This window comes from Xiphophorus couchianus, chromosome 6, assembly GCF_001444195.1.
Source record: "Xiphophorus couchianus chromosome 6, X_couchianus-1.0, whole genome shotgun sequence".
NCBI classification, from domain to species: domain Eukaryota; kingdom Metazoa; phylum Chordata; class Actinopteri; order Cyprinodontiformes; family Poeciliidae; genus Xiphophorus; species Xiphophorus couchianus.
In genome coordinates, this window is record NC_040233.1 from 26,383,899 (window position 1) to 26,408,490 (window position 24,592).

The following is a 24,592-nucleotide window of genomic DNA, read 5'->3' on the forward strand; positions in this document are numbered from 1 at the left end:
GCTTTTCATATGTTGCTTGGCAGATTAATGTGGACACAATGTGGGCAAATTTCATGGAAAAGCTTTCATGAATATATGAAAAAGTAAGAAAGTGTGAGAATTTAAACTGAAAACAAAATAAATAAGTATTTTTGACTAAGTTAAACAACTGCAGCCACTTCCACAGATACTATACATCCACATAAAATACATAAGTATGTTTTGTTTTAGTGAGCCTCATCAACTGACTGCTATATGACATCAAAACCAAATGCAAATGAAATTATAGGTTTGTAACAATAAAATACTACAAACATTAAATTAGTAGTCGTTGCTTTGACCCTTTTCCCCATTTGTGGGCAAACGTGGCTCTTGTGAATATACTTCTTGTAACAGTGTCCCTGATTTACATGTTGATCTTTACAAAACACACAAATATTTGCTGAATACATCTATGTACTGGCTTCGACAACGGCTTTAAAAGGGCAATTTTGAGATAAATTAAGCAGCTAAGTCATTTGGTAGCAAGGTGCACCTTGCATGACAATAGCAATTATTTCATGGAAGGAGTTTTCAATAAAATCTACTCATGAACAGCTTTAAAAAAAATGTTATTATTAAGCCAAATATCTACAGTCTTAACCTTAACTAAAGTTAAGGTACATGGGGTCGATCCATTAGGTCAAACTGCACAAGTAGCAAAATCTGGGGATTGACTGCAAGCGTCGTGGTGTCAGAGAGCACAGAGCATTTCCACAGGCCATGCTGCCAGGCCAAACGTCTTAGACGATGATATAAAGCAGACCAGCAGTTCATTACTGTTTTACAGTCGGTCTGAATGTTGCTGATTGTTTGAAAATTGTTGGTCAGGATGTTACCCACTGACAAATAAGCACATGCTGAAGTAATAGTTATCAGCTGTCAAATGGAAAGTGGAAGCAAACACAAATATATGGCATCCTATTTTCATAACAGTGTGCATAAGCAATCATCTTTTTTCTGCTTCAAGACAAAAGAAGCACAAGTTATTTGTGTAAGAATTACAGAAGATTAAGTTCATATATATATATATATTGTTTTTAAAAACCAGATTTAGAGAAGGTGATTTTGTTCAGCCCTGTCAGTACAAAAAGAACCCACTAAGCATTTTCTCCAAAGTGACATTTTAAAAGTTTTGAATTTAGGTGGGATTTACAGAAAATAACGCATAAGCTAGGTTTTGCTCACTGAAGACAAATTCTATAGGGAGAAAAATTTGGACATATCATTAATTTCAACATTGTGTTACCCACTGCAGCCTACAAAAAGACAGATCTATTATTCTACCTGTCACAAAACATCATCTGCTCTTAATATATTGTACCATCATTATTCACTGGAGTGCATTATGCCTCGCTCTCTATGTAATATTCATCTGTGAATTTGTGGTCCTGGCATGTCATTCTGTCTTTCATCTGCCAGGAGAAAGAGAGAGAGATACATTCTTCGTCTAGATTTACTATTCACACTATTCACACTTAGATTAAAATGCAGAGGGATCCCCTTAAAACCTGTTGCATCAATGGGTGCATTCGACGAGTATGCAACACAAAGAGGAAAAATACAGTTTGAGCTCTATTGTAATGTTAATTCTGTCTTTTCCCCTGCTTATAAGGTCATAAACGAATCATTCGAGCTACAGGGAAACATCTAGCTTCCCTTCAACTACCAGTAATGCATATCACAAACGAGTTCCCATCAGTGTGCTCTCTGTCCTGTCCCTCAGACCCACAGAGTCATGTCCGAATGTGATGCTGCTGAGTGCTGCAAATGTGCCCACTGCCGAGCTCCCAACAAAAGAGACGCCACGGTGGAGGCGCTCGGCCGGCCCCACAGCTCAGACAATAGTCCTCTGTTCCAAATATGCTGTTTGTCACATCGCCTTCCTTTAACTTGTCAATAGTGCTGTTGTCATTCCAAACTTCAACTTTATCCCACATCCTATGCTGCAGGGTATGAGGTTTTACCTTAAGCTGGATTTAAACTGAACAGAGGTTTATGTTTTGAGTATGTATTCACCCATCTTCACTGAGATACTTTTAAATAAAGTCCAGCACAATTTCTAACTTGCCTTCAGAAGTTGTAAATAGTCTTTGTGTGATTTAATCTGTTTAAACATAGCTGTTCTATGAAGACCTGTGAGGTTTGCCAGAGAACATTTGTGAATAACATCATGAATCAGGTATGTCATGGACAACGTTGCAGAAAAGTTTTAAGCAGGGTGAGTTTAGTACATCATTTAAAAATGAAAGGGCACTTCACAACTGCTACCCAGACTTATCAGTCCACCAAAACGTATTGGCTGGACAAGGAGATCCAGTACGTTCTGGCTCAAGGAGAGCCAGAACGTACTGGCTCCACTAACTGAACCACTTAATGGATCAATTAGTGGTTACTAATTGGTCCATTAGTAACCACGTAGCCCTTGGTCACCCTGGAGGAGCGGCAGAGATCCACAGCATGTTTAGGAGAATCTGTTGACATGATAACTATAAGTTATAATAAATGTGTCTTTTCTGTCAGAAAGCTGTATGTCAGAGGTGCAGTTTAATAACTTAGATCAAAGCATGTACATGTGTTAGAATGGCCCAGTCAAAGTCCAGACCATTTATTGGTCACAAGCACTTTCCATCAAATCTGACTGACCTGGAGCTAATTTTAGAACAGATAACAGTCTCTAAATATTTAAAGAGATATAATCCAAAAGACTTGCAGCTGTTCAGAATTGTAGCTAAAGTTATAATTCAGGAGGTATTAATAAAAGTGCACATTTTTCAGATTATTTTTTTAATGTAAAGAATAAAAAAGGGAAACAAAAAAGAAAACATTTTTTTTACTTCACAATCATGTGCTACTTTGCGTTGTTCTGTCACATAGACTCACAGTGAAATATAAAAATGCTTGTGACTGTAATGTGATGCCTCTTAAACATGTTTTTCAAAGAACAAATTCTGAGCTAAGTGAGATTTTTAAATTAGTGTTTTAGTGCTGTAAACGTAAACAATTATGAAATTAACCACACATGAAGAATATGATTCTGTATGATATATAAATATCAACATTTACAATCTCTGATTAATATCCATGTTTTTTGGTTCTTTACTAATTACAGCAAAGCAATGATTATTTACATTCAAAGAGGCGGGAGGATGTGGGGTTTATATTTCCAGAAGTATGTCAGTGTGTATTTATATCATGTCATTCTAGAAATGTGAGAGATATATTACCATCTTTTAATAGAAACTCTCATCATGCACAGTGGGTGGCCACATTTTCCCCTTTTCTAACCTCTTATTTCGAGTGCTTCGACAGAAAACAAATGAAGCAGCAATGTGGTTTCCTGCATATCACAGAATGCTGCGTGTCGCTTTAACAGAGATAGCCACAGGTGATTGAGATTACAACGCACATGTGGACATTATCTCCAACAGAAGCAAACCAGTCCCTCCTGAAGCGCCTCAAGCTGCTGCCACTACAATAACCGCCACAGCATTTCTGTTTTTTTATTTTCTGAATTATCATTTTTATGGCTAGTCTATTATAACTTAATAGGTTATTAAATTGTCTGCACTGCTGTGGAGAGACTCATAATAATCCTCATGGATCTCTGGACAGTCATGAAAAGGAGAAGTCTATCAGATTTGTTTCATAGACCAAGTAGATGGATCAGACTTTTGATGAACCCCCTGAGCTCACTACTGCATCAGAATATTGTTCTGACAATTTGCACTTCGCAAAAAGAAGACAAGTACATCTTTCTTTGCAGCCACTGACATTGGCAGCTTATGTCATCATGCAAAGAGAGACATGGAGCTGTTTTTGACATGTGGAACATGGCTCTTCACTCGGAGCAGCTCTATGAGGAGGGTACAACGAGTACTTGGACTAAAATATATTTTCTGTTATGCTCCAAGCAAATTGCCTATTACCTATCTGTATGCAAACTTTAGAGGTTTGTTCACATGTGAGTTAAACAGAGGCAGAGCTGCGGATGTGCAGTAGAAATCATCTAACTTCTCACCAGCAGGTCCTGTGCATCCCATCCGACCCCCTCTCTTGCCTTCAGCACTGAGTGACCCTTTAAAAAGGTTTGTTGCTTCAGTTTATAAACTGTGTAGTTCAAACTACAGAACTCTGAAAAAGTACTAACCCACACCCAAAGATTAGTCATTTTTACGTTGACTTCATAGGCAGTTCTCCCAGCTTTCTGAACTTTTTTTTTTCTTTTGGACTTAATCTGTTTTTTCCGGTGACCATTTGGAAATAAATGACTGTGGGGTTTTTTATATATATATTGAGCTGCTTAACTCTGTCCCATGGATCATTTAGGCAGAAATCTCAAAAGATAAATCATTGTTCAGCTCAACAAAATACTTTGTGCAATTTCGTCAAAAAAGAAAGAAAAATGCTCGAGATAACAAAGTTAGCAAACACACAATATTATTTTAGCTCTGAGAATGTGATTCCCAAAGAGCAGTTAACTGAAACATTTACATGCAACAGATGATAAACAGAGGAATTATGTATATTTTAGGTCCTGTGTAAAGTGTGTGTGATTTTAAATTTCTTAGGGAAAGAAGATGTTCATTAAACCTTAAAGAACTAATTGCTTTCAAAGATCACAAAAACATATTGTTGCTTGTAAAGAACATACATATTAGATATGAAAACTTTTGGGAGGTATTGTGCATGTTATATATTTTTTAAAATCTTATTTATTCATTTTAAAACAACACTTTTAATATTGTCACATGTGCTTGTTGATTTTGTGATTTTTTTAAAAAAAGGTTATCATTTTAAAAATAAAAAAAGGTTTAACAAATTATTAACTGTGTTGATAATTTTCACTCAAAATATGTTATTGATAACTTTATATATATATATATATATATATATATATATATATATATATATATGTATGTATTCGCAAGTGGTCGTATGAGTGTCATGTCGGGTGATAAAAACATATTTAAATGACTCTATTAAAAGGCAGAAGCAGCCGCTACTCAGTGCCGCTCCAAGCCACCAGCAGCTCAAAATTTTGAATCGGCACTAAACTCCACTTCCTCGTTTTGCTGCTGCTTATATAGCGCTCTAAAAATAGCGCACCAACCACACCACTGAGGGCTGCGCCAGATCCGACAGCATTGGTCAGGCGCTGGTTGTAGGCGGGCCATGCGCTCCGCACACTGATTGGTTCGCGTTCAAAACGTAATGTAATCACATGGGGTTAGTCCGTCTGTAATTTTGAATCGGGGGGGAAGTTTACAGTGCGCTGACAGACTTTTGAGTGAGTTCAGTGTGGAGGGCTCCTCGGTGCGTCACACGCTCAGAGAGCCAGCAGTGAAGTGCGCGTCTATCCCAGGCTGTCATACATGCACATGCAGCAGAGAGCCCAGCTTCTTTCCAAATACAGCATTCTTCTTCTTCTTCTTCTTTTTCACACGCCTCACTTCGCTTCTTGTTTCGGCTGAGACTCGGGAAGGAAATGGATGTCATACCGATGTGCAGCATCTTCCAGGAGCTCCAGATTGTGCACGACACCGGATACTTTTCTGCTTTACCGTCGCTGGAAGAGTACTGGCAGCAGGTAAGGAGACAACACAACCCGCGGCTCATGCGTAACTGCTTAACAAGGAGCGCAGGGAATGTGCGTAATTAGATTTGTGGAAAGCGTGTTTTGCGGTGACAGCTGCCTGTCTCTGTTAAAAGTAGGCGGTTTTAGGGAAGTCATGCAAGTTCCCTTAGAGGCGCTGGACTTTAACTGAGCTAAATAAAGAACAAGCAATTTTCTTTTACAGGTTTACATGGCTGTAAAAGAAAAACACATAACAAAACTTTTCAAACCGTCATATCCACTGTTAAGTACAACGTAGCAGAAATAATCCGAATGTTTTGGAAATGATTTGCACGTCTGCTGTGTTTTCGCTCTGTTACACCATGCTTTATGTTTTCCTGCTGCGGTTTTGCTCATGCAAATATTCATGTAGACGATTTGGTCTCATCGGCATGCAACATCATGAAAACACGCCGTGCTGCAGATAAAACGGCTGAATGGCGAGCTGTGAGTCTTTGCGCGTATCTCCTCCTCCTGTCACGCCTTCTTTCCTTCTCTCGCTTTCTGCCTCTCTCTCTCTTTCTATCTCTCTCTCTCTCACCCGCACGCGTACACTCACAGCACTCACACACATTACTGGCAAAACACACATAAGAGTGACAGGTTGAGAGAGGGAATGACAGCGGAGACTGGTTTTGCTCCAGTGTGGCTCGACCAAGCGGACCCTGGATGACAGAGCAGCCGTTCGAGTTTCAGGCTGGAAAAAGTCTCGTCTTGTTCACGTTGAGACATGAAATGATTTAGCTTTGCTCTCCTTTTTCCAGTCTCTCCGTTTATCAGACCCTTTGCACGCTCCTCGTTCCAAGTCGCCCTCTCAGGCATTTAAAGCTCGCTTGGGATTTGTCCAGCGCTGCTGACAGGGACAGGGGCGCATCCAGAAAGTTTTGGAACGGACACCATTTTAATCTTTAGCTGGCACATCATAAACAAATCAGGGAGTTTGAAATTTAAATCAAATAAAAAAAAGAGAAAATACACAATCCTCCTTAGAAAAACCTACTCTTCATTTAGTTAATATTTTGTGTATATTCCCAAAATCAGCAAATTGACATTCTGCTTTTTAAGGCAAAATGTGCTGTTTTCAAATGAAAAACTGTAAATGCCCTAAATGTTGAGGTAAATATGTGATCCTGGTGTCATTTGAGGGTGGGGCCATGAGTGAGTGACAAGTGATAGACATTGAAAAATGGTTAAATGAAGGACTAAAGAAGAAAACATTAATATACACTAGCAATTGGCCAGAGACTTGATTAAGTTTCTTTCCTTATTGAAAGAATGCATGAAATTTTACAATTTACATATAAAAAATATATTAACCAACAAAATCACCTCAGTAAACACCAGAATAAAGTTAGAGACATACGTTTGATTCCATAAAACATATGAAATCAAAACAAAATCAATGAAATGAATGAATGAAATCAATTCATTGATTCAGCCCAAATCAATTCATTGATTTCATATGTTCATTGATTTTGGATTTTGAAACTACCACTTCTATCAGCAAACCTACAGCATATCTGTTTGTATTATATAGTCTTGGGGGGGGGATCAGAATTGGTCATTACGGGAAATTAGAATCAGCCAGGAAAACTCCCATTAGTGTGTCCCCTAGAGACCCAGAGACCAGTGAATTTCTATCATTAGCCATGGCTGATCTTTTTATTCCCTTGGTGGAGCCATTTGAATTCAGTTCATTTGTTTCCCTTTCTAATTTGCTCCAACCATGTTTGTCATTTAAACTTGGTTTATTCTTTATAGATGTATATTTGTAGCTTATGCCGATTTGAAACAAGACAAATGTAAATCACATCTGTACCATTGTAAAATCCACAATAGTCTTAGTTTAGTTTTTAAAAGTAATATCACATAAATTGGCTACACAAACAGATATGTTTGACCATTTCTTTGCTTATTTCAGTGCACTTTGTATGTTTTCGTACTACATAAAAGTCAACCAAAGAAAGGATCCACTCTTCTCAGTTGACACAGATAAAGCTTTTCCTAACAGATACCAAGTTCAGACTTTTGAAAATGCAGAAACTGTATCAAATATCATGCTAGTTGTTGATACATGCACAGGTTAAATTGTTGAGAGATCTTATTTCTGATGCAATCAATTAATATGGAAAAAAGTGAATGAAAAGATTCTTCATTATTTGGCGCTTTGATAACTGATGAGAGCAGATCAAGAAGAACAGCCAGTTCCCATCTCTGTCTCCCTCTCATTGTTTCTAATTGCTATAATTAATTTTCTATGAAATTCTAACCAAGTTCTCAGTTTGCTTGGACTCAGTCACAATTGTCCCATCCAAGTATGAGACAGAATCATTTTATTGAGTTCCACCAAAGTAACGTTTGACTGAAAACTGGAATGTGCCCCATCACTAGAAACTGCCTGTAAGCAGATGTCACTTCTAGCTTGTGCTCGCAAGCTGCACAGGGTTAAGGAAGTGCTCTCTCACTTCCTTTTTGCAAAAAAAAAAAAAAGCCTACAATCCAGAGCGGCTCTTGCAGTATTCATGCCAGGCTCTTTATGGACCTCCACGAACCAGACCTCCCTCCTCCCAGTCCCCTGTGTGCTATGTTATTTCTAGTGATGCCTCCAAATGCATTATTAAATCCACATTATGCTAAATAATTGATAGATTTAAAAGATCTACAAGCACTTCTCTAACTCAACGAGGGGGCGGCGGCTCTGTAGCATATGTAAATTTCATGACCAACCTCAGCACGCACCTACACACACACACACATCTCTGCGCGCTCGCGCCATCGTGCATGCGTTTACGGGCTAGAGCACCTTGTTCTTGCATGCTCTCAGGACGATACGTGGTGCTTGTAATCCTTGATACAGCCTCAGAGTGCACTTCTGCATAGGACATTGTGTCTTGTCTCATTCCTGCAAGCAGAGAGGAAGTGTAACCTGTAGCATTGCCACAGCGCATTTCTTCCTCCTGCTGCTGCTAAGAGAGAAAAAGCACAACAGTGGAGGACACCAGAGTTTCCTGTAAAAATAAACATAATTGTTGGCCGTTTTAGGAATTTTCCAGTTCAGTAGAAGTATTCCATTACAAGCCTTTAGGCTCTTTGCACCAGCAAACTCACTGCTATCTTGTCCTCTCTCCACACAGACATGCCTGGAGCTGGAAAGGTACCTCCAGAGCGAGCCCTATGTCTCGGCCACTGACCTCAAGTTTGATAACCAGGAGGACCTGTGGAGCAAGCTCATGCTCGCCTGCGGGGACAAGTCAAATGAGACGGACCCAAAGAGCGGCCACGTCAAGGAGGAGGTGGACAGTCACGACATCCAGCCTCTTGACGTCGGCGGTTTCAACTCCGACGCCAGCAGCGAGGCCTCGGACAGCTCGGAGGAGCTCTCCCCGACCCTTGACTTCCCCTCTGGCTCTTTGACTGACATGCTGGGTGACAGCGGAGAAGACTTGGGCTCTGCCATCATCAGCACGCCGCCCTCATCTCCTGAGCTCAGCAAGGAAGGCACCGTGGCCCAGGTGTGGAGTGGGATACAGACAGTGCTAAACTCACCGGGGAAAATAAGGACTGGGAGCACAGAGAGGTCAGTGGAGAGGTCAGGGATGACCAGCGGGGAAACGTCGCCTGACGGGAGGAGGCGGGTGCACAGGTGCCACTTCAACGGATGCAGGAAGGTGTACACCAAGAGCTCGCACCTCAAAGCACACCAGCGCACACACACAGGTAAATATACTCAACAATGAAACCATTGAATACAGAATTCTTGCTCAAATACTCCCACATAGTTTGAATAGTTTTTCAGAAGGAATGCCCTCAACTGTGACCTAATTCACACAGTGAAACGTGACTTGGTGCAGAAGGGAGGGGAAAGGCAAAAGGGGGAGGGATGTACTTTTGTGACCAAGCGGGACCCAGAGGATGTGGATCCTGAAAACAAATCAACAGTTCTCAGATTTCACCATGGGAAAAGACTCAGAAGCTTGGTTGTATGCATTCAGTTTAAAAATAAAGACACAGAGAGATGGCGTTTAATTATGGGAAGCTGACATTTGCAGTCTTTTGTAGGGGGTTCAGATGTTAGCGGTTTCCCTCGTCACCTCTGACCTCTGCCAGGCTGTTTACAGCTGTGCCGCCTATTAGCAAAGGAAGTCACATTCCGATCGTCTCTCTCCAACCGCACTGAGCTTATGTTTAAGAGCCTTCATAGCCTTTAGAAACGGACTCTGTTTTTTTTTTTCTTCTTTTTTTCTCGAACAGCTCCCCTCTATTACATAAGCCTTCCACTCAAGCAGCTCTGTGCAGCTGCATACCACAGATCCCGAGTCTTACAAGGTTGATTTTCTCCTCAGCTTACAGTAGTCAGCCCAGTCCACTTAGGGATCATACTTTCCCAGAAATCAGCATTTTATCAGCTCATGTACAGTAAATATTGGCTCACATTTCAGATGTATTCACTTACAAATACTAAACCATGAACATGCAATTATTATTTATTCATGAAACTGCCAAGAGTTATGCAAGAACTTTTGAACTCATTGACACTGAACCTCTTTTGTGAATGTTTGTATTTGACCTTATTTTGACTTTTTTTTTTTTTAGGTGAGAAGCCCTACAGGTGTTCATGGGAGGGCTGTGACTGGCGCTTTGCACGAAGTGATGAGCTAACCCGACACTTCAGGAAGCACACTGGAGCAAAGCCATTCAAATGCAATCACTGCGACAGGTGAGACCATGAATCAAAAGCTTTTTTTCTTGTTGCCCTTTCTGTTAAACACTCCCTCATTAACATAGAGAGCAAAACGTTGCTTGTAATAACAGGGTTTCTAAGAAGTGGAGTAAATGAAGACCGAATGGAGGTCAAGTTCGAGGAGTTGCCTGAAAACAGACATAGGATTGGAAATAGTTGAAATCATTAGAGCTAGCCGGATCCTAAAACTTGCTTTTCCATTCTGTGCAGTTCAACAAATGTTTTTTTTTTTTACTGAACTCATTCATTTGGATTAAAAGAAAATAAAGTTTGCTGTTAAATTTAAGGTTACTGTACTTTAAAAGCAAAAAATGCATTTCTAAAGTTTAGATTTTAGATGCTAATCACAGCTGACACTGCTGTTTATAACCGGAACCATCAAAATAATTTGACAATTTAAAACGTTTCATTGTTGTTAATTAGTTTTACTGCCTAATAAATTGATGTATATCTAAAGAAAAATGTAGACAATGTACGCATAAGTTCAGTATGTTTTTCTTTCTCTATATATAAAAATAAATTATTTTAAATTTGAACTATTTTAGCTTTTTAGCCTTGATATCTTAACTAGGCTAACATTAATGCTACACCAAATATATATTTTGTAACCATTAATAAACATGCATAAATCAATGTTAAGAAATTCAAATATTTCTTTAGTTTAGTAGTTACTAACTTGTGTAGCTATATTAGTTAACATTGATCATAATATTAATGGTGTTTACCAAAAGCAAATCTGGTATTTTTCATAAATTTAACATTTCTCTACCTATTATTTTTTTTCTTGATTCTTTTAAAATATATATACAGTATTTTTAACAGAGTAAATAAATGATCCAAAACTTGTTTTGCTAACTTTGATGGGACAACAATGGAAATATTTGAAATATTTGTAATTTTTAAAGTGAACATCTCTACATAATTTTTTTTATTTTTCTCTCTACTAGGTGTTTCTCCCGTTCGGACCACCTGGCGCTGCACATGAAGAGGCACATCTAAGATGGCCTCCATGTTGAGAGCTCTGAGGGATGAGTCTGGTTGATTGTCCCGACCAGTTGGGAATCAGCAAGGCCGGTGTATCCGGGGAGCGTTAACAGGGACACCGCTGTGTTCCAGTCAGTGGAACGACATGAAGCAACACAGGCTATTATTTGCACCATACTTTGTGCCTCCAACACCTCGCTGTGGTGATTGCTCTTAAAAGGCTTTTACAGAGGAGCAGGGGGTGAAAAGAGAAGACGGGAAAGATCTTGGCTGGAGTTGATGGAAAGAGACTCTTTTGTATGGTGTTAAATGCTTTTTTTGGGGGGTTTTCTGTTTTTCCTGGAAGATTATGGGACTTCAGGAGTGGGGGTGCTATTCCTCCACTGACAGTGTGTTTGCCTGTACACATGGGACTCTGAGTGCCTGTGACTGGATGCCTGTGCTGGCTTTATGGAGTGGCTGGAGCTTGCGAGTGAATGACATGAACGGGGCGATGTTATACAACCACGGTTTTCTTGTTGGGGAGGGAAGGGAGGAAAAGGGGCGATAGGATGACCTGATGTAAGAATGAATGCAAGCAAAGAATTCTGTCTGTGTTGGTCTGTTCGCTAAGGCAGGGAGTGAGGGGTTGTTTGCTGGAGTTGATTCCTTTTGTTCTTTTTTGGTTTCTTTGTCCAAAGGATGACCCCTTTCTGCCTGGAGGTGGAATTACAGCTCCCTGTCTGAACTTGGGAGGTTGTTTTGTTTAGTGCAGCTATTAAATGTGCAATGTATTACGTGGCCTGTCTCACAACATACACGTTATAAAGCTCATTTTGTTGTTCATTGTGTAAGCCTTGTATCCAAAAAGACAAAAACAAACAAAAAACTATTGTACACTAACACTTATGACCATTATAGCAGCCGTTGCATGGGATCTGGGGATGTCTTGCTCACTTGTGTGCATAGAGGACAACAAAATTCCATTCAAGTGCAGCTACTTTCATGTTACTTGGTATCGTACTATTGTAAAAAACATAAGGCGGTCTTGGTTTTTTGTTATTTTAAGAAATTGGGGATACCACTATTGCTTAGCAACTGTCTTGGTTGAGGGTTTTTATTTTGTTCCTTTTTCTTCACATTTGCTTTTCTCTTTTGTTCTGTCTGTAAATGCACTGTTGACCTTACTGATGCCTTATGTAAGTGGCCTTGTCCTGTTAAAAAGATCACTCCCTCACACATACACGCACCGAACGGCCATTGCTAATGCAATAGTGCGTTTACTGAATAGCTTTACAAAGGCTCTTATCCATGCACTTGCACCTTTCTTTTGTTTCCTCCAAACTTTTGAACAGTAAAAAGAAAACCTACAAAAAATACTATAATATTAGCTTCACAATGACTGCCGCCTTTCCATATCTGTCACTTCGTTTCCTTGAATACATCAGAACAAATCATATTCTAAATGATTCCAATTTGAGACAGAGTTGTGGAGCCTTTGGGCGAAAAAAAAAATCACCTTTATAGTGGTTTACTACTATGTAGTATAAGACGATGTGGATGCACTGCAGATAAACTGTAAGCTGCTGTTAAAGGTACAGAGCCTTGGAAACATGTTCTCGTGTGCATTTGGTCACATAAGCAGTGAGGGGATGGCATTTACAGCAAACACATCAGGGCCGTTTGTAATAGTTGATGTGTTCTCTGGTATAATAGATGTGGTATGAGATGATGACAGCAGTCTTAATCACGAGTCTGTTATTATGTGTGTTTTGTCTCGCTTTGCTCTCAACGTGAGTCAGTATTTTTCCTCAGTCCCAGTTCAAACAACCCTTAATCTGACTAAACGGTACCAAGACCAGTCTAACCAGTTCAGCTGTGCTGTGCTTCAGGTCAACGGGTTTCTGTCTCTGAAGTGGGGACTGAGACCAACTTCACTTGCACATTCAGACCTAAGTTAAAGGTATTTTTTGAGGTAATTTCATCCCCATTTGTCAACTGAGACAAAAGGTTTCCTCCTGGATTATGAACACATCAAACAAAGTGTTAAAAATAAACTTCATTTGTTTGTATCTTCATATCAGTTGGCATCACAGGTAGCCTTGTGACAACCTTTTTGCAGGTTAACCTGTTGTAGATTAATAAAAAAATCAGTTAGTAATGCTTCTTTTTTTACACTGAGAAATGTCAAAAGATGCAATTATGCATTTGTTGTTAAAAAGGCCATTTTGTAAGACAGCATATATTTTAACGGGTATGGGACCAAAAGCAAGCGCAGTGAGTCATTTCTAAATAAAACCGATAAAAGGCTGAAGAATTACTGTAAAATAGATGCACTCCATTTTTGTTTTCATTTGTTTGTGTAACTTTTTTGTCATGGGAGAACAATTAAGTAAGATTGAGTAATGCACATTATCAGATGGCATCAATAGCGCCTACACTTGTGGCCTGTCATTTTTCAAGAGAAAAAAAAACAACTTTATAGATGTGAATTGTTCTGGACACTTGAATTGTCACCATCTTGCATTCTGGTGCCCGTATAATTTTAATGAAACTGTTATTTACCTGTAATTTCTTTCTCTCAACTTTTGAAAGACTTGCAAATATATCCTGTCTTTAGCTAGAATTGAAAAAAAAAATATTGGATAATATGAGGCTCTATTTTTGTTTGTTTTATGGCATAACAAGATTTTTTTTTTCATTTGAAATTGTTTTGTAAAATAGTTTCTGTATGAATGTATTTTTTATTGAAAAATGGATAAAAGACTTTATTGGTTCTACATGTGTCTGTTATTTTTTCTCCTCTGCTTCTTTCATCACATGGGTCCGATGGGAATAACATGTTTATCCCACAGTTTCCATAGGTGGAGTTATTTGTCTCTCCTTCTCTTTACACATAGAGGTTAATGTCAGGGTTCACTGCAGAACTGGAGAAACTGGTAGTGGTTGAGTCACAAGTGTTGTAAAGGGCTCGTTTATGGAAAATATGGATACTTATTTTTAAACCAGCTTGATGTTAGCTTTAACAATGCATGTTTTTCTTTCTGTCTTATGAAATATCTGGAGACCCAATATTGATTTGTGGAATAATATGAAAAAATATTGGTAAAATAAAAGTACACAGAAATGCAGCCTTTTCAGACATAATCCTGGATAAGAAAAAAATACTGTGGGGATGATAGACTGAACACATTTTCCCTTTACTTTTATAAATATTAAAACATCCACCATATCATGCTGCAAACATTCGATTTCTTTGGTGTTTTAAAGTTCATTTAGAAGAACCAAACAACCAACAGCCCAAACAGATTTCATCTAACCTACTAAACCTTACCAACTAAACACGGACTGCCATGCAAAAGAAAAGTGTCTTTCTGCTTGAACGTAATCACATTTTATGCATTTTATTGGTAATATGTAACTGATCAACAGAAACTAGTGAAGAATTATGCAGTTAAAGAAAAATGATTCATGGTTTTCTTTGAATTTTTATCATCAGAAAGACATTCTGAAAATGTGACCTTGATTTGTATTCAGATCACATTGGAAAATAATTCAAACTCCATCCAGTTGTCATAAATTCTCTATTAGATTTAGGTCTGGACTTTGACTTGGCCATTTTAACACATAACTATAAACTGATCTAAAATATTCCATTGTAGCTCTTGCTGTATTTTTCAGTTTTCTGAAAACTTCCCTGACATTCCTGGGATAAAAGCATCCCCACAGCATGATGCTTCCACCACTGTGGGTCACTTTGGGGTTGCTGTGTTCAGAGTGATGTCCAATGTCAATTTTAAAACCCAATGCATTTAGTATGCTGGCCAAAAATGCAGATTTTGGTCTTATTTGACCAGAGGATATATTTTTCTTATTATTTTACACATTTACTGTATTTCCTAGTTTTGACAAAGTTTAAAGTGTATGTGTTTTAGCAATGGCTTTATTTTTGCTGTTCCTCCATAAAGACCCAATTTGAGTTAAGAAATGTTTAGTTTCTGTCATTTAGTCTGACAGAAAATAAAATAAAATTTTACAAAGATGTGTAAATGGTGACGAGGGGAGAATTTTATGTAACGAGTTGTTCCAAGGATAAAAACTGTTTTAAAGTTTGTAACAATTCATTGGACCCAAAGAGTGATTTGACACTCCACAGGGTTTATGCTGTCAAAGTTTTATCTTTTTTTTTCAGTATATAGTTAGTATAGTCTTCCTTGTATTTTCCACAAAAAAGTAACACCATTGCCAGTTATCTGAGGAAACGTAGCATAATGGGCAAAGAAAAGAAGAGGTTATAAGGCGTTCCTTTAAGTACCAAGGCTGTGTTCACAAATGCAACTGAAAATATTGATACATGTAAGCAAAGAAAAACAGTAGGCTGTTTATTCTTCCAGATATATTATTTATCAGGATGATGCATTGATATTTCTATCCCAGATTTAACATTGAACAAGAATACGAGCTGTGTGGAGGAATCCACGTTGCGAGGACAATCTGTTCCTCCTGTTACAGCCAAGAGTACAGAATTTTCATCAAACTCCCCAAGAAATTCATGCAAATGAAGTTGTGCCACAAACAAATCGCTGATAAGAGCTCTGCGCACTACAGAGACAAATAGCCTCTTCATCTCCAATTGCAAGCATAAACTGCCTAAGCTTAAACACTGCTCTGCAGGGCCCGCCGTGCGCCATGCCCCAGAGCTCCTGAATAATTGAAGTGCTCTCAAGAGACTTTCTTTCTTTTTGTGTATGTATTTATTGGTATTTTATTTATTTACACAAGAATAAAACCAGTAATATAGCACCCCAAAAAAGAAAAAAAAAAGTGTTTGCACTGTGTAAGTTAAATAAAAATGACCTCGAATTCAGTAATGATGGTGACTTAATATTTGGGAAGTGGCCAAAACATTTTTCTGCCCTTAGTTATCTAGTATGCAAAACACAGACATTTGTATCAATTAAAAAGTCATGACTGTGACACATTCAAATTGACCTTATTTCCTTCCTCCAGAGGTATTACACTTCCCACTGTGCACAATTAGAGACAGCCATGGTGTGTTAATTTGGTCAGTGTAGCAGAGAAAGTGAATCAGTTTCATTAAAGCAAACCTGAGCATTAGTGCTTTAAATACTTAGATAGCCTTATGTCACAATCACACCAACACTTTGTGCTCATGCTGTAAACTATAGTTACCAAACTGATGCTTTTTTCAGGACATGGAAAAAAGTATGATTTACATTTTTTTTACTTTAATCAAAATATGGCTGTACATTTTGTTTATTTATTTATTCTTTTTTCTCTTTCCCAAGGGAAGGATTACTGATAAGCCTTGAGCCCTTCATTTTTCCATTCCATCTTTAGAGGAAAAGCTGTTCCAAAGCTGTTATAATGATCTGGGATTAAGAAAAGGTTGGGATAACTGTGTAAACTTCACAGAATGGAGTTACACACCACTGCTTTACGTTTTATAACTGTCCCACAAGAGGTAAAACAATTATTAGCAGAAGAAATTTTAAAAATAGCCAATCCAAGCATTCAACATGCTGGAATGAGTGAATATTTCTTGCCATTAAAAGTGAATTGACCCTTTTCAATGTCATTACCTGCTTGTTCATAATAAGAGTTTGCTGCAATGTAATTAACTTGTTCAATTTCCACCATCCAATCAGCTATGAGATTCCAACAGGTAACTGAAGTTGACCCACCAATATTATTGCTCTGATCCACCTCACAAGGCTGCTGCAGACCTGTTACCATAATGAGCTGCAACAATGACACAAAGCAAAGCAGCAGACTCAGCAACCAAGTGTTTTAAGGGAAAAGTGCAGAGACACAGGATCATCCTCCTGGATCTGATCTGAGATACAGGGCTGTGAAAAAGATTTTTTTTTGTGATAATTAAATGTTTCCTATCATTAAAAAGAATTCATATTAGATAACGATAATGAGCGTAAATATAAAAAGCAGTTTTGAAATGATGATTTCATTCATTATTAAGAGGAAAAGCTATTCAAACCAGCCTAGCCCTCAGGGAAAAAGTAATTGCCCCCTTGTTAAATTATGAATTAACTTTAATTAAACATTTTCAAGAATGCTGAACTTAATTTCACAAACCAGACCAATGTCTTTTTATTATCTGACCTGCAGATGTGCTAAAACATTTAATAGAACCTCTCTGACGGCTGAAATGTCTCAGAAAGCAACAAATTATATAAAAGGATAAAAACAGTAGAAAATAAAGTCATTGATATCTATCAAACCATTTCAGTGATCAACCTTCAGGCTTCAGACCAGAAAATGGCATCCATGGGGGGTTTCAAGGCCAAGACCACTGCTGACTAAAAACAACAGAAAAGCACAACTTATATTTATCAGATAAATATATAAATTTTTTAGAAGGGGCGTATCATGTTACATCTGACATGACAAGGCATTTCAGAAAAAGATCCTGACAGCTAATCGTGGTACTGTTAGATGAGGGCTTGGGGCTGCGTTTAACACCTAGACAACTTACTGGAGTTGATGGAATCTGGACTTTTTCAGAAAATCCTACTGGAGAATGTGAAGCCATCAGTACAAAGCATTAAGCCCAGTCATACTTTGACTATGCAGCAGAACAATGATCCAAAGCACAATAGCAAGGCCACCTCTGAATGACTCAACTAAATGAAGTTTTGCAGTAGCCTCGTCAAAGTCTGAACTTAAATCTAACTGAGATTGAATAGTGTGACCTTAAACTGTCAGGTCATGCTGTAAAACCCTCTAAAGTGGCTGAATTAGAACCACTAAGTAAATGAGAGTGTGCCATATTCCTCAGTGAAGGCGTTAACAACTCATTGCCCGTTATCACAAACTCCTGATGTGTTATTGCTGCTCAGGGTAGCACAGCTAGTCATAAGGTTTAAGGACAATTACTTTTTCAGAGAGGGCCAGGTCGGTTTGGGCAAGTTTTTATTGTTAATGAAAGAAATCATTAAAAGTCAGATAACCAGAGGTTTGTGATTATGTGTTTATGGCAGAGTGAGGATCTGAAAAGCTCTGAAGAAACATTCAGAACAAATCTTTGCTACCTTGAGTACAAAAAAAGTCACCAGAATGTCAGATTTTGTACTCATGTAGAGGCAATCAGGATGATTTCAGCATTTCTTTGTTCTTACACTGGCGAGTATTGCAAAATGAAACTGGATTGTTGCATTGAGTTATAACACAAAAATGATTTACCCTCATTCCTCCAGATTGTTGTCATCCTGACAACAAGATTACAAACTTTAACAGTTAAGAAGTCTTACAGCTGTGAATGTAAAATTATTAAATGTTTCTGTACATAGCCGTAGTTTGGTTAAAAAATCCACCATGTGTTATAGGAATACAGTAAGAAACTGCTTGTTCAGTTTTGATTATGCTTCTATTTCCATTCAAGTAATTAATGTACCTGAATTATCTTTGTAAATGTATCAGTGATGCTGAACACTTCAAATAGAAACAAAAAAGACAAGATCTTATATTGGTTAGACATATGGCAATTCCCAAGAGCCAAGGTTACATGTCTCACCTGCTGCATAAATCTGATAAGGAAATGTAGTTTGTTGGGTTTAATTGGGTAACATTTTCTATATTTTCCTATAAAAGCTGCATGGTAGGTGGTATAGTTTACATGCAGCCTCAGTGGAATATAAACCCTGCATAAAGCTTAGCTCTATTTGAACACATTCTCTGATTGATGCTTCAGAAAAACCGCACCAAAGAGAATGTATTGACATTAAGGGTTATTATAGAAATGAATGAGAACACTCAAGGACAGCCAGGGTAGAAAGATCTTCCCCAGAGCAAGGTTTCACCACATGAACACATGTATACACGCACACAAGCACACTCCTCCTCCTCCTCCTCCTCCTCCTACGAGCTCTTATGCCCAGCAGCGCTCCAGGCTAGGGATGGATACAGTTTGCTTATTAAACCAGAAGTAAAAGCGGGGGTCAGTGACCCCACATGGGGATCGTGAACTGTCATATCTCCATCACCTGGAAACCTGAAGGCTATTTTTTTTTTGTTTATATTCAGCCACAAAAAGCTGAAAGCTGTTCTGCGGTTGATACAATCTAATGGGAATTTTGTTGGTCTCCAGTGATTCATAATCCTTCCACTCACATTTGGGTATTTACAGTTTATGATGCTGAGAGCCATTTGCTTGGAGAAAATACAATTAGTATTAAACACTGATGCTGAAGCTGCTGCCACACTGTTTGCTATTCTGAAACATATGTTGATGAAAAAATACCTGCTACAAGTGTCAAAGCTTAAGAAAACTTTGTATAGTGGATGTATATTAGGATGAAGGATGTAAACTTCACAGAGAGCTACACCGTTACTTTATGCTCTATAAGTGTCTCCAGGAGTTAAAACAATTATTAGTAGAAGTAATCAGAAAATAGCTAGTTCAAGTGTACGACATGCTGAACTGAGTGAATTTTTATGAATGCCAAATCCAACAGATGCCTTACATAGCACAGACTGTATTTTATACAATATCTGTGTAGCACTTTGTGTGTATTTGCATTAAATATTATGTCTGAAAGGAAAGCTGGTGACATGGAATATTTCCACATTTCCAAAAAAAAAAGTTGACTGTTTTTTTGGAATAGCCACTTTTGGCTTGTCAGAAAAGTGGGCATGGTACTGCTACAGTAAATACTTAGATAACTCTTTGCTTATCTTGCTGTGTCATTGAATTCCAACGCTAATACCTAGTAGTCAGTTGGACTCCTCCACTCCTTTGGTGTCACAACTGCCTTAATTTTTGTGGCACAGATTCAAGAGAGTATCAAAATATTTCTCTTATATTTGGTCCGTATTGGAATAAAACCCATCATGTAGTTTTATTGGCGCAGGTTTGTAGGATTCACATCCCTTTTGTCACCATACCAAAGGCACTCTACTAGATTTAAATCTGCTGCCTGGAGGTCATTTGCATATGGGGGCCCAATGAAATGTCCTTTGTGTGTTTTTTCTGCTTTATCCCATTTACTTCAAGATTCGATGTATTGTGCATTGGAACAATGATATTCTGCATACTTTGGTTGTAACATGTAGTTATTTGAGATGCTGTTGTAATTTCAGAATCTCAAACCAGTGTACTCGTTCTCATTTTCCTCAACACAACTGGAAAAAAAAAATCAGACCACTACATTAACCTTGGAGATGGTTGTGTCTGAATGCTCTGGCAGGTGAGCAGATGCTACAACCAGCAACAGTTTATGCAGTTTAGTGATGACCATGTTCAAAACAACCTAACTAAAACAGAGATGAACAAATGTAACAGGGTAAGTTGTCTTTATATTTAGAAAACTTTTTGTTTTCAGTTGACTAATCTGTAATTACTTCAAAAAGCCTGAAACATGTAGCAAATTAAAATCCATCATTAAAAACTGAAAACATTGTTAACGTGATGTTTAGGTGGACATTTGTGAGGGGACTGTGGAATGTGGTCTGGACAATTTCTTAGAAATCTAGAAATCTTTCACTTAAAATGGCTTCAGGGAGAAGATCAAGTTTGACAAGATTTGCTAGAAACTATTTTTATTTGACCCATGTAAAATACCCATTAACTTTAGGTGATGTTGACAAGTAATCTAAGTGTCACGCAAAACTACAGAGCTCATCCCCCTTGTGCATTTTATTCATTTTGTCAAATTTTGTGATTTAATAGGAAAAGGTTCCATTTTTAATCCATAGAAACTCTGCAAAGCTGCAGAGATCCACAGCTCAGGTGGGAAAAGAGTGACAAGTGGAAAACAACATGAGCAGTCCTATTTAAAGTTTTCCAGAAATCACAAAGAGGACACAAGTAACATGCAGAAGATGGTACTTGGCTCAGCTTAGACCAAAACAGCTGTTTGTGTCTTATCTCCAAATGTTTAATGAAAAGTATCGCAGCATATAACCCTCTATGTGCCATCCCCACTGCGATGTGACGCATTATGGCAGTAGCATCATGCTGTGAAGGTAATTTTCTTAAGCAGGAACAGGGAAGCTGGCCAGAGCGGATGGGAAGATGAATAAAACTAAATACAAGGTAATCCTGGTACAAAATCTGTTAAAAGTTGGGTAGAAGTGAAACTTTCAGTAGCGCTGTAATGGTTTTAATCATATGTTTTACAATCCAATCTGACTAAAGTTGAGCGAATTTGCATAGCTGGTTGAGATATTCCCCAAAGCACTTGCAGTTACACTCAGGGGCCCTAAATAAAAATATTTGCCACACTTTCCAGATTCTCATTTCCTCAACCCAATTTGTTTTATTCACTTAAAACCCAGCAGGATAAATTGAAGTTTGTGGTTGTAATTTGAAAAACTTTTACAAGAAATTGCATTTCTAACTTTATTTTCATAGTTTGCAATTTTTTTTTATTTTTACTTTTTACATGACTATGTTTCCTGTCTGTTTTCTATTCATCTTGGGATAAAATCAGTAGATTTTCTCTTGGTAATAGTGATCTTGGGTCTTGCTGTTCTTTCCATATATTTTAGAGAATGGCTAGTTAATGTACAGACATTGATAAAGAGGTTTCAATGTGGGAGGGGGCTGTTGCTCTGGCCAGGCTATGATTATGGTGCCTGATGGATGGCCGTTTCTCAGGGTCCCCCTCCCCTAAATCTCCCTCGTCCATACCCCTTTTCTCTCCCTCCCTCTAGGTGATGAACAAGCTCATTACTATGGTGGACTGATAAAAGGAGGCCATTATCTTTCCACAGCGCACTTTGAACTCTGGCAGAGGAATCTACTCCTTCTTGTCTCCTGGTTCAACTCACATAATGCAGTACTTCCTTGGTGTGGAAGGCGGCTCAGGGCCAAGGTGTTCATTCCATCTCACACTCGAGGCCCCCAGTATAACACACAGGACGCTAAATAGTGACATTTGTCCCTTTTCATGTTGAACTGTAACGCTTTGGTCATCACAGATGACAGCTTGTGGTTTTAATGTGAATTAACAGATCATTTTGAAGTTCGTAACAAGAAACTGTCATAAATGAAAAAAAATTGATCTATCCGTTGGATAATCAAGAAGCAGCTGGGAGGGGGAAGCCTTAAAGGGACACGAGCCACAACAAAGTTGAAGATGTTATAAAAATAAAATTATACAATGGGGAAATAATTGTGTTAGTCTGTCAGAGCAATATGAGCTTACTCTGTTTAGTGTACTGTTATTTGCATTTTTATTAAAGAATAAGTTAACTTTTTTTAAATACTGTATTTCGAGAAATGTCAGTACATACTGGTTTGGAGGCTTTAACTGGTTTCATTTTATATGCCATTTTTTTGCAGATCTAATTGTTTATGTGTCCCTTCTTTGCATATTAGTTGAAACATTTGTGAAGCTTTCAGGATAAACTGCAAAGATTTTGGGGGTTTTTTTTTACATTAAAACTCAAAGAAAGTTAAAAAAAAAACAAAAAACGATTTATCACCTCAACGACAGCCAAGGATGAATGAATACATTTTCACAGGACAAGAAGTCAAATACACAGGGGCAAAAACTCTTATTAGACAAAAGAAAAAGATATAATGCCAGTATATACCTGAGGAAAATGTCTGGCTCCAGCTCTGCTGTCGTAGGGACAGATACAGGAAATCCTTCCTGCCACATGCCATCTCACTGTACAATAAAAGCTAAATCATTGTCCTGCACTAATCAGTCCGATTTTGCACAACTGCACTGTGGCACACTGGCTGTACATATATTTACATATACATATCTGCATTTTTTTTTTTTTAATCTTTGCAAGGACTGCTCTTAAGTTGCTTTTTATATTAACAGCATTTCATATTTTTACAATTTATAGACAACTACTACTCAGTGGCTGTTGTTATTGTGTCTTGTCTCTATGCTGTAACTGCGAAGTAATTTCCCTGCTGGGATGAATAAAGTACTTCTATTCTATTCTATTCTATTCTAAACAGATATGTCTTAAAAGTATTTGTAAAAGATTTGAATGATTCAACTGAACATAACTTGCAGGTTGTTCCATCACCTCAGGGCAACGACCTTTACTCATCCTTTACTTCTCAGTCTTGACTGATGAATTTAGATCTTCAGAACAAACAGAACCAGAACCTTAATGTGCTGCTTCAGTTTCTGGTACATTTAAATTTGCACATTTATGAAGTTGATACCAGCAGTAATGTTGATTAAATAAAATAAAAAATAAAAAAAATGCAGACATCACATTTTCTTACCTGCTTGAAGGCAAATAATAAAATTACATTTCATCTGTACTTTAGTACTGCAGTCTGGGAAGATTTATAGAAACAAGTCACTTAAAATAAGCAAGTGCTTAAAATAGTAATACTAATTATTGGTATTGCCAATAATTAGTATTGTTAATACAAATTAATAATACTAATAAATTGTTTATTAAAGGCTGGGCATAAATAATTAAGTGGGGCCTCATTTTGTACCGATTCTTCAACATTCGTAACAAAGTTCCTTTCTCAAATGTGGATGTTTTATTAGCTACAGCAAGCAAACCCCTATGCTCAATTGTTAGTAGAGAACTTATTACATTAACTTATACGCTGTCAAGATTCAAATTAGTTTAGCACAGCAGCACACGAGTTCACAAAGCTAGAATGGTTTTATTGAAACAAAGTGAATTGCTGCCGTGGGCACAGACAAAGTATGATAGTCAAAGTTTGGGAGTAAATGTGGCGTTAGCTTGTGTGTTCCTTCTGGGTCAGACTGAAGGAGGTGACAGAAAGCAAACAGATGAGCAGAAGCATTTTCAGAAATGCTCTGACTAACTCTGAAGAATCCTGTCACTTAAAGGAGACGATGAAGCAAAACCGATGAGAAGCAAAACAATTTAATAAGAACATTTAGTAACCCAGACAGGCTACCAGTCCATAAGTAAGTTATCCTTAAGTGTTATGGTCAATTTACAGTGGCAAATTAACTTACTGGCTATTTTTAAAGTTACGGTTATAACACTCCCTCTAGTGGTACGCAGAATAAATTTTGCTAGTAAGTGTTAAAGGTTAAATTATAAAAATAATAAGCTAAAAGCCTCTTTGCATGTTTGTTCCTGGCCTGTATGTGAATTGTCAGCAAACTCTACATTCCACTTCCTCCCACAGTCCTGACACAAAATGTCAAAATGTCAGGAAATCATGCTTTGCTAATGAGAAAAGTGCTTGAACAATAATGATGTGAATAGGTCGAAGAGTTGGTGCAGTGGAGAGTTAACAGTTATACATG

The 24,592-nt window shown here is 37.9% G+C and overlaps 1 protein-coding gene across 1 annotated transcript; it reads left to right on the forward strand.

Moving 5' to 3' along the window:
• Positions 1-5,264: 5,264 nt before the first annotated feature.
• LOC114146471 (Krueppel-like factor 6) lies at positions 5,265-13,771 on the forward strand. Its single transcript, XM_028020535.1, has 4 exons — positions 5,265-5,608; positions 8,770-9,352; positions 10,229-10,352; positions 11,324-13,771. The coding sequence occupies exons 1-4, from the start codon at positions 5,507-5,509 to the stop codon at positions 11,373-11,375; spliced, it is 861 nt and encodes a 286-aa protein (XP_027876336.1). The 5' UTR covers positions 5,265-5,506; the 3' UTR covers positions 11,376-13,771.
• The last annotated feature ends 10,821 nt before the right edge of the window (positions 13,772-24,592 follow it).

Coding starts and splice junctions, on each gene's coding strand:
- LOC114146471 (XM_028020535.1), top strand. CDS start 5,507: ATGGATGTCATACCGATGTGCAGCATCTTCCAGGAGCTCCAGATTGTG. Junction 5,609..8,769: donor TGGAAGAGTACTGGCAGCAG/GTAAGGAGACAA, acceptor CTCTCCACACAG/ACATGCCTGGAGCTGGAAAG. Junction 9,353..10,228: donor ACACCAGCGCACACACACAG/GTAAATATACTC, acceptor TTTTTTTTTTAG/GTGAGAAGCCCTACAGGTGT.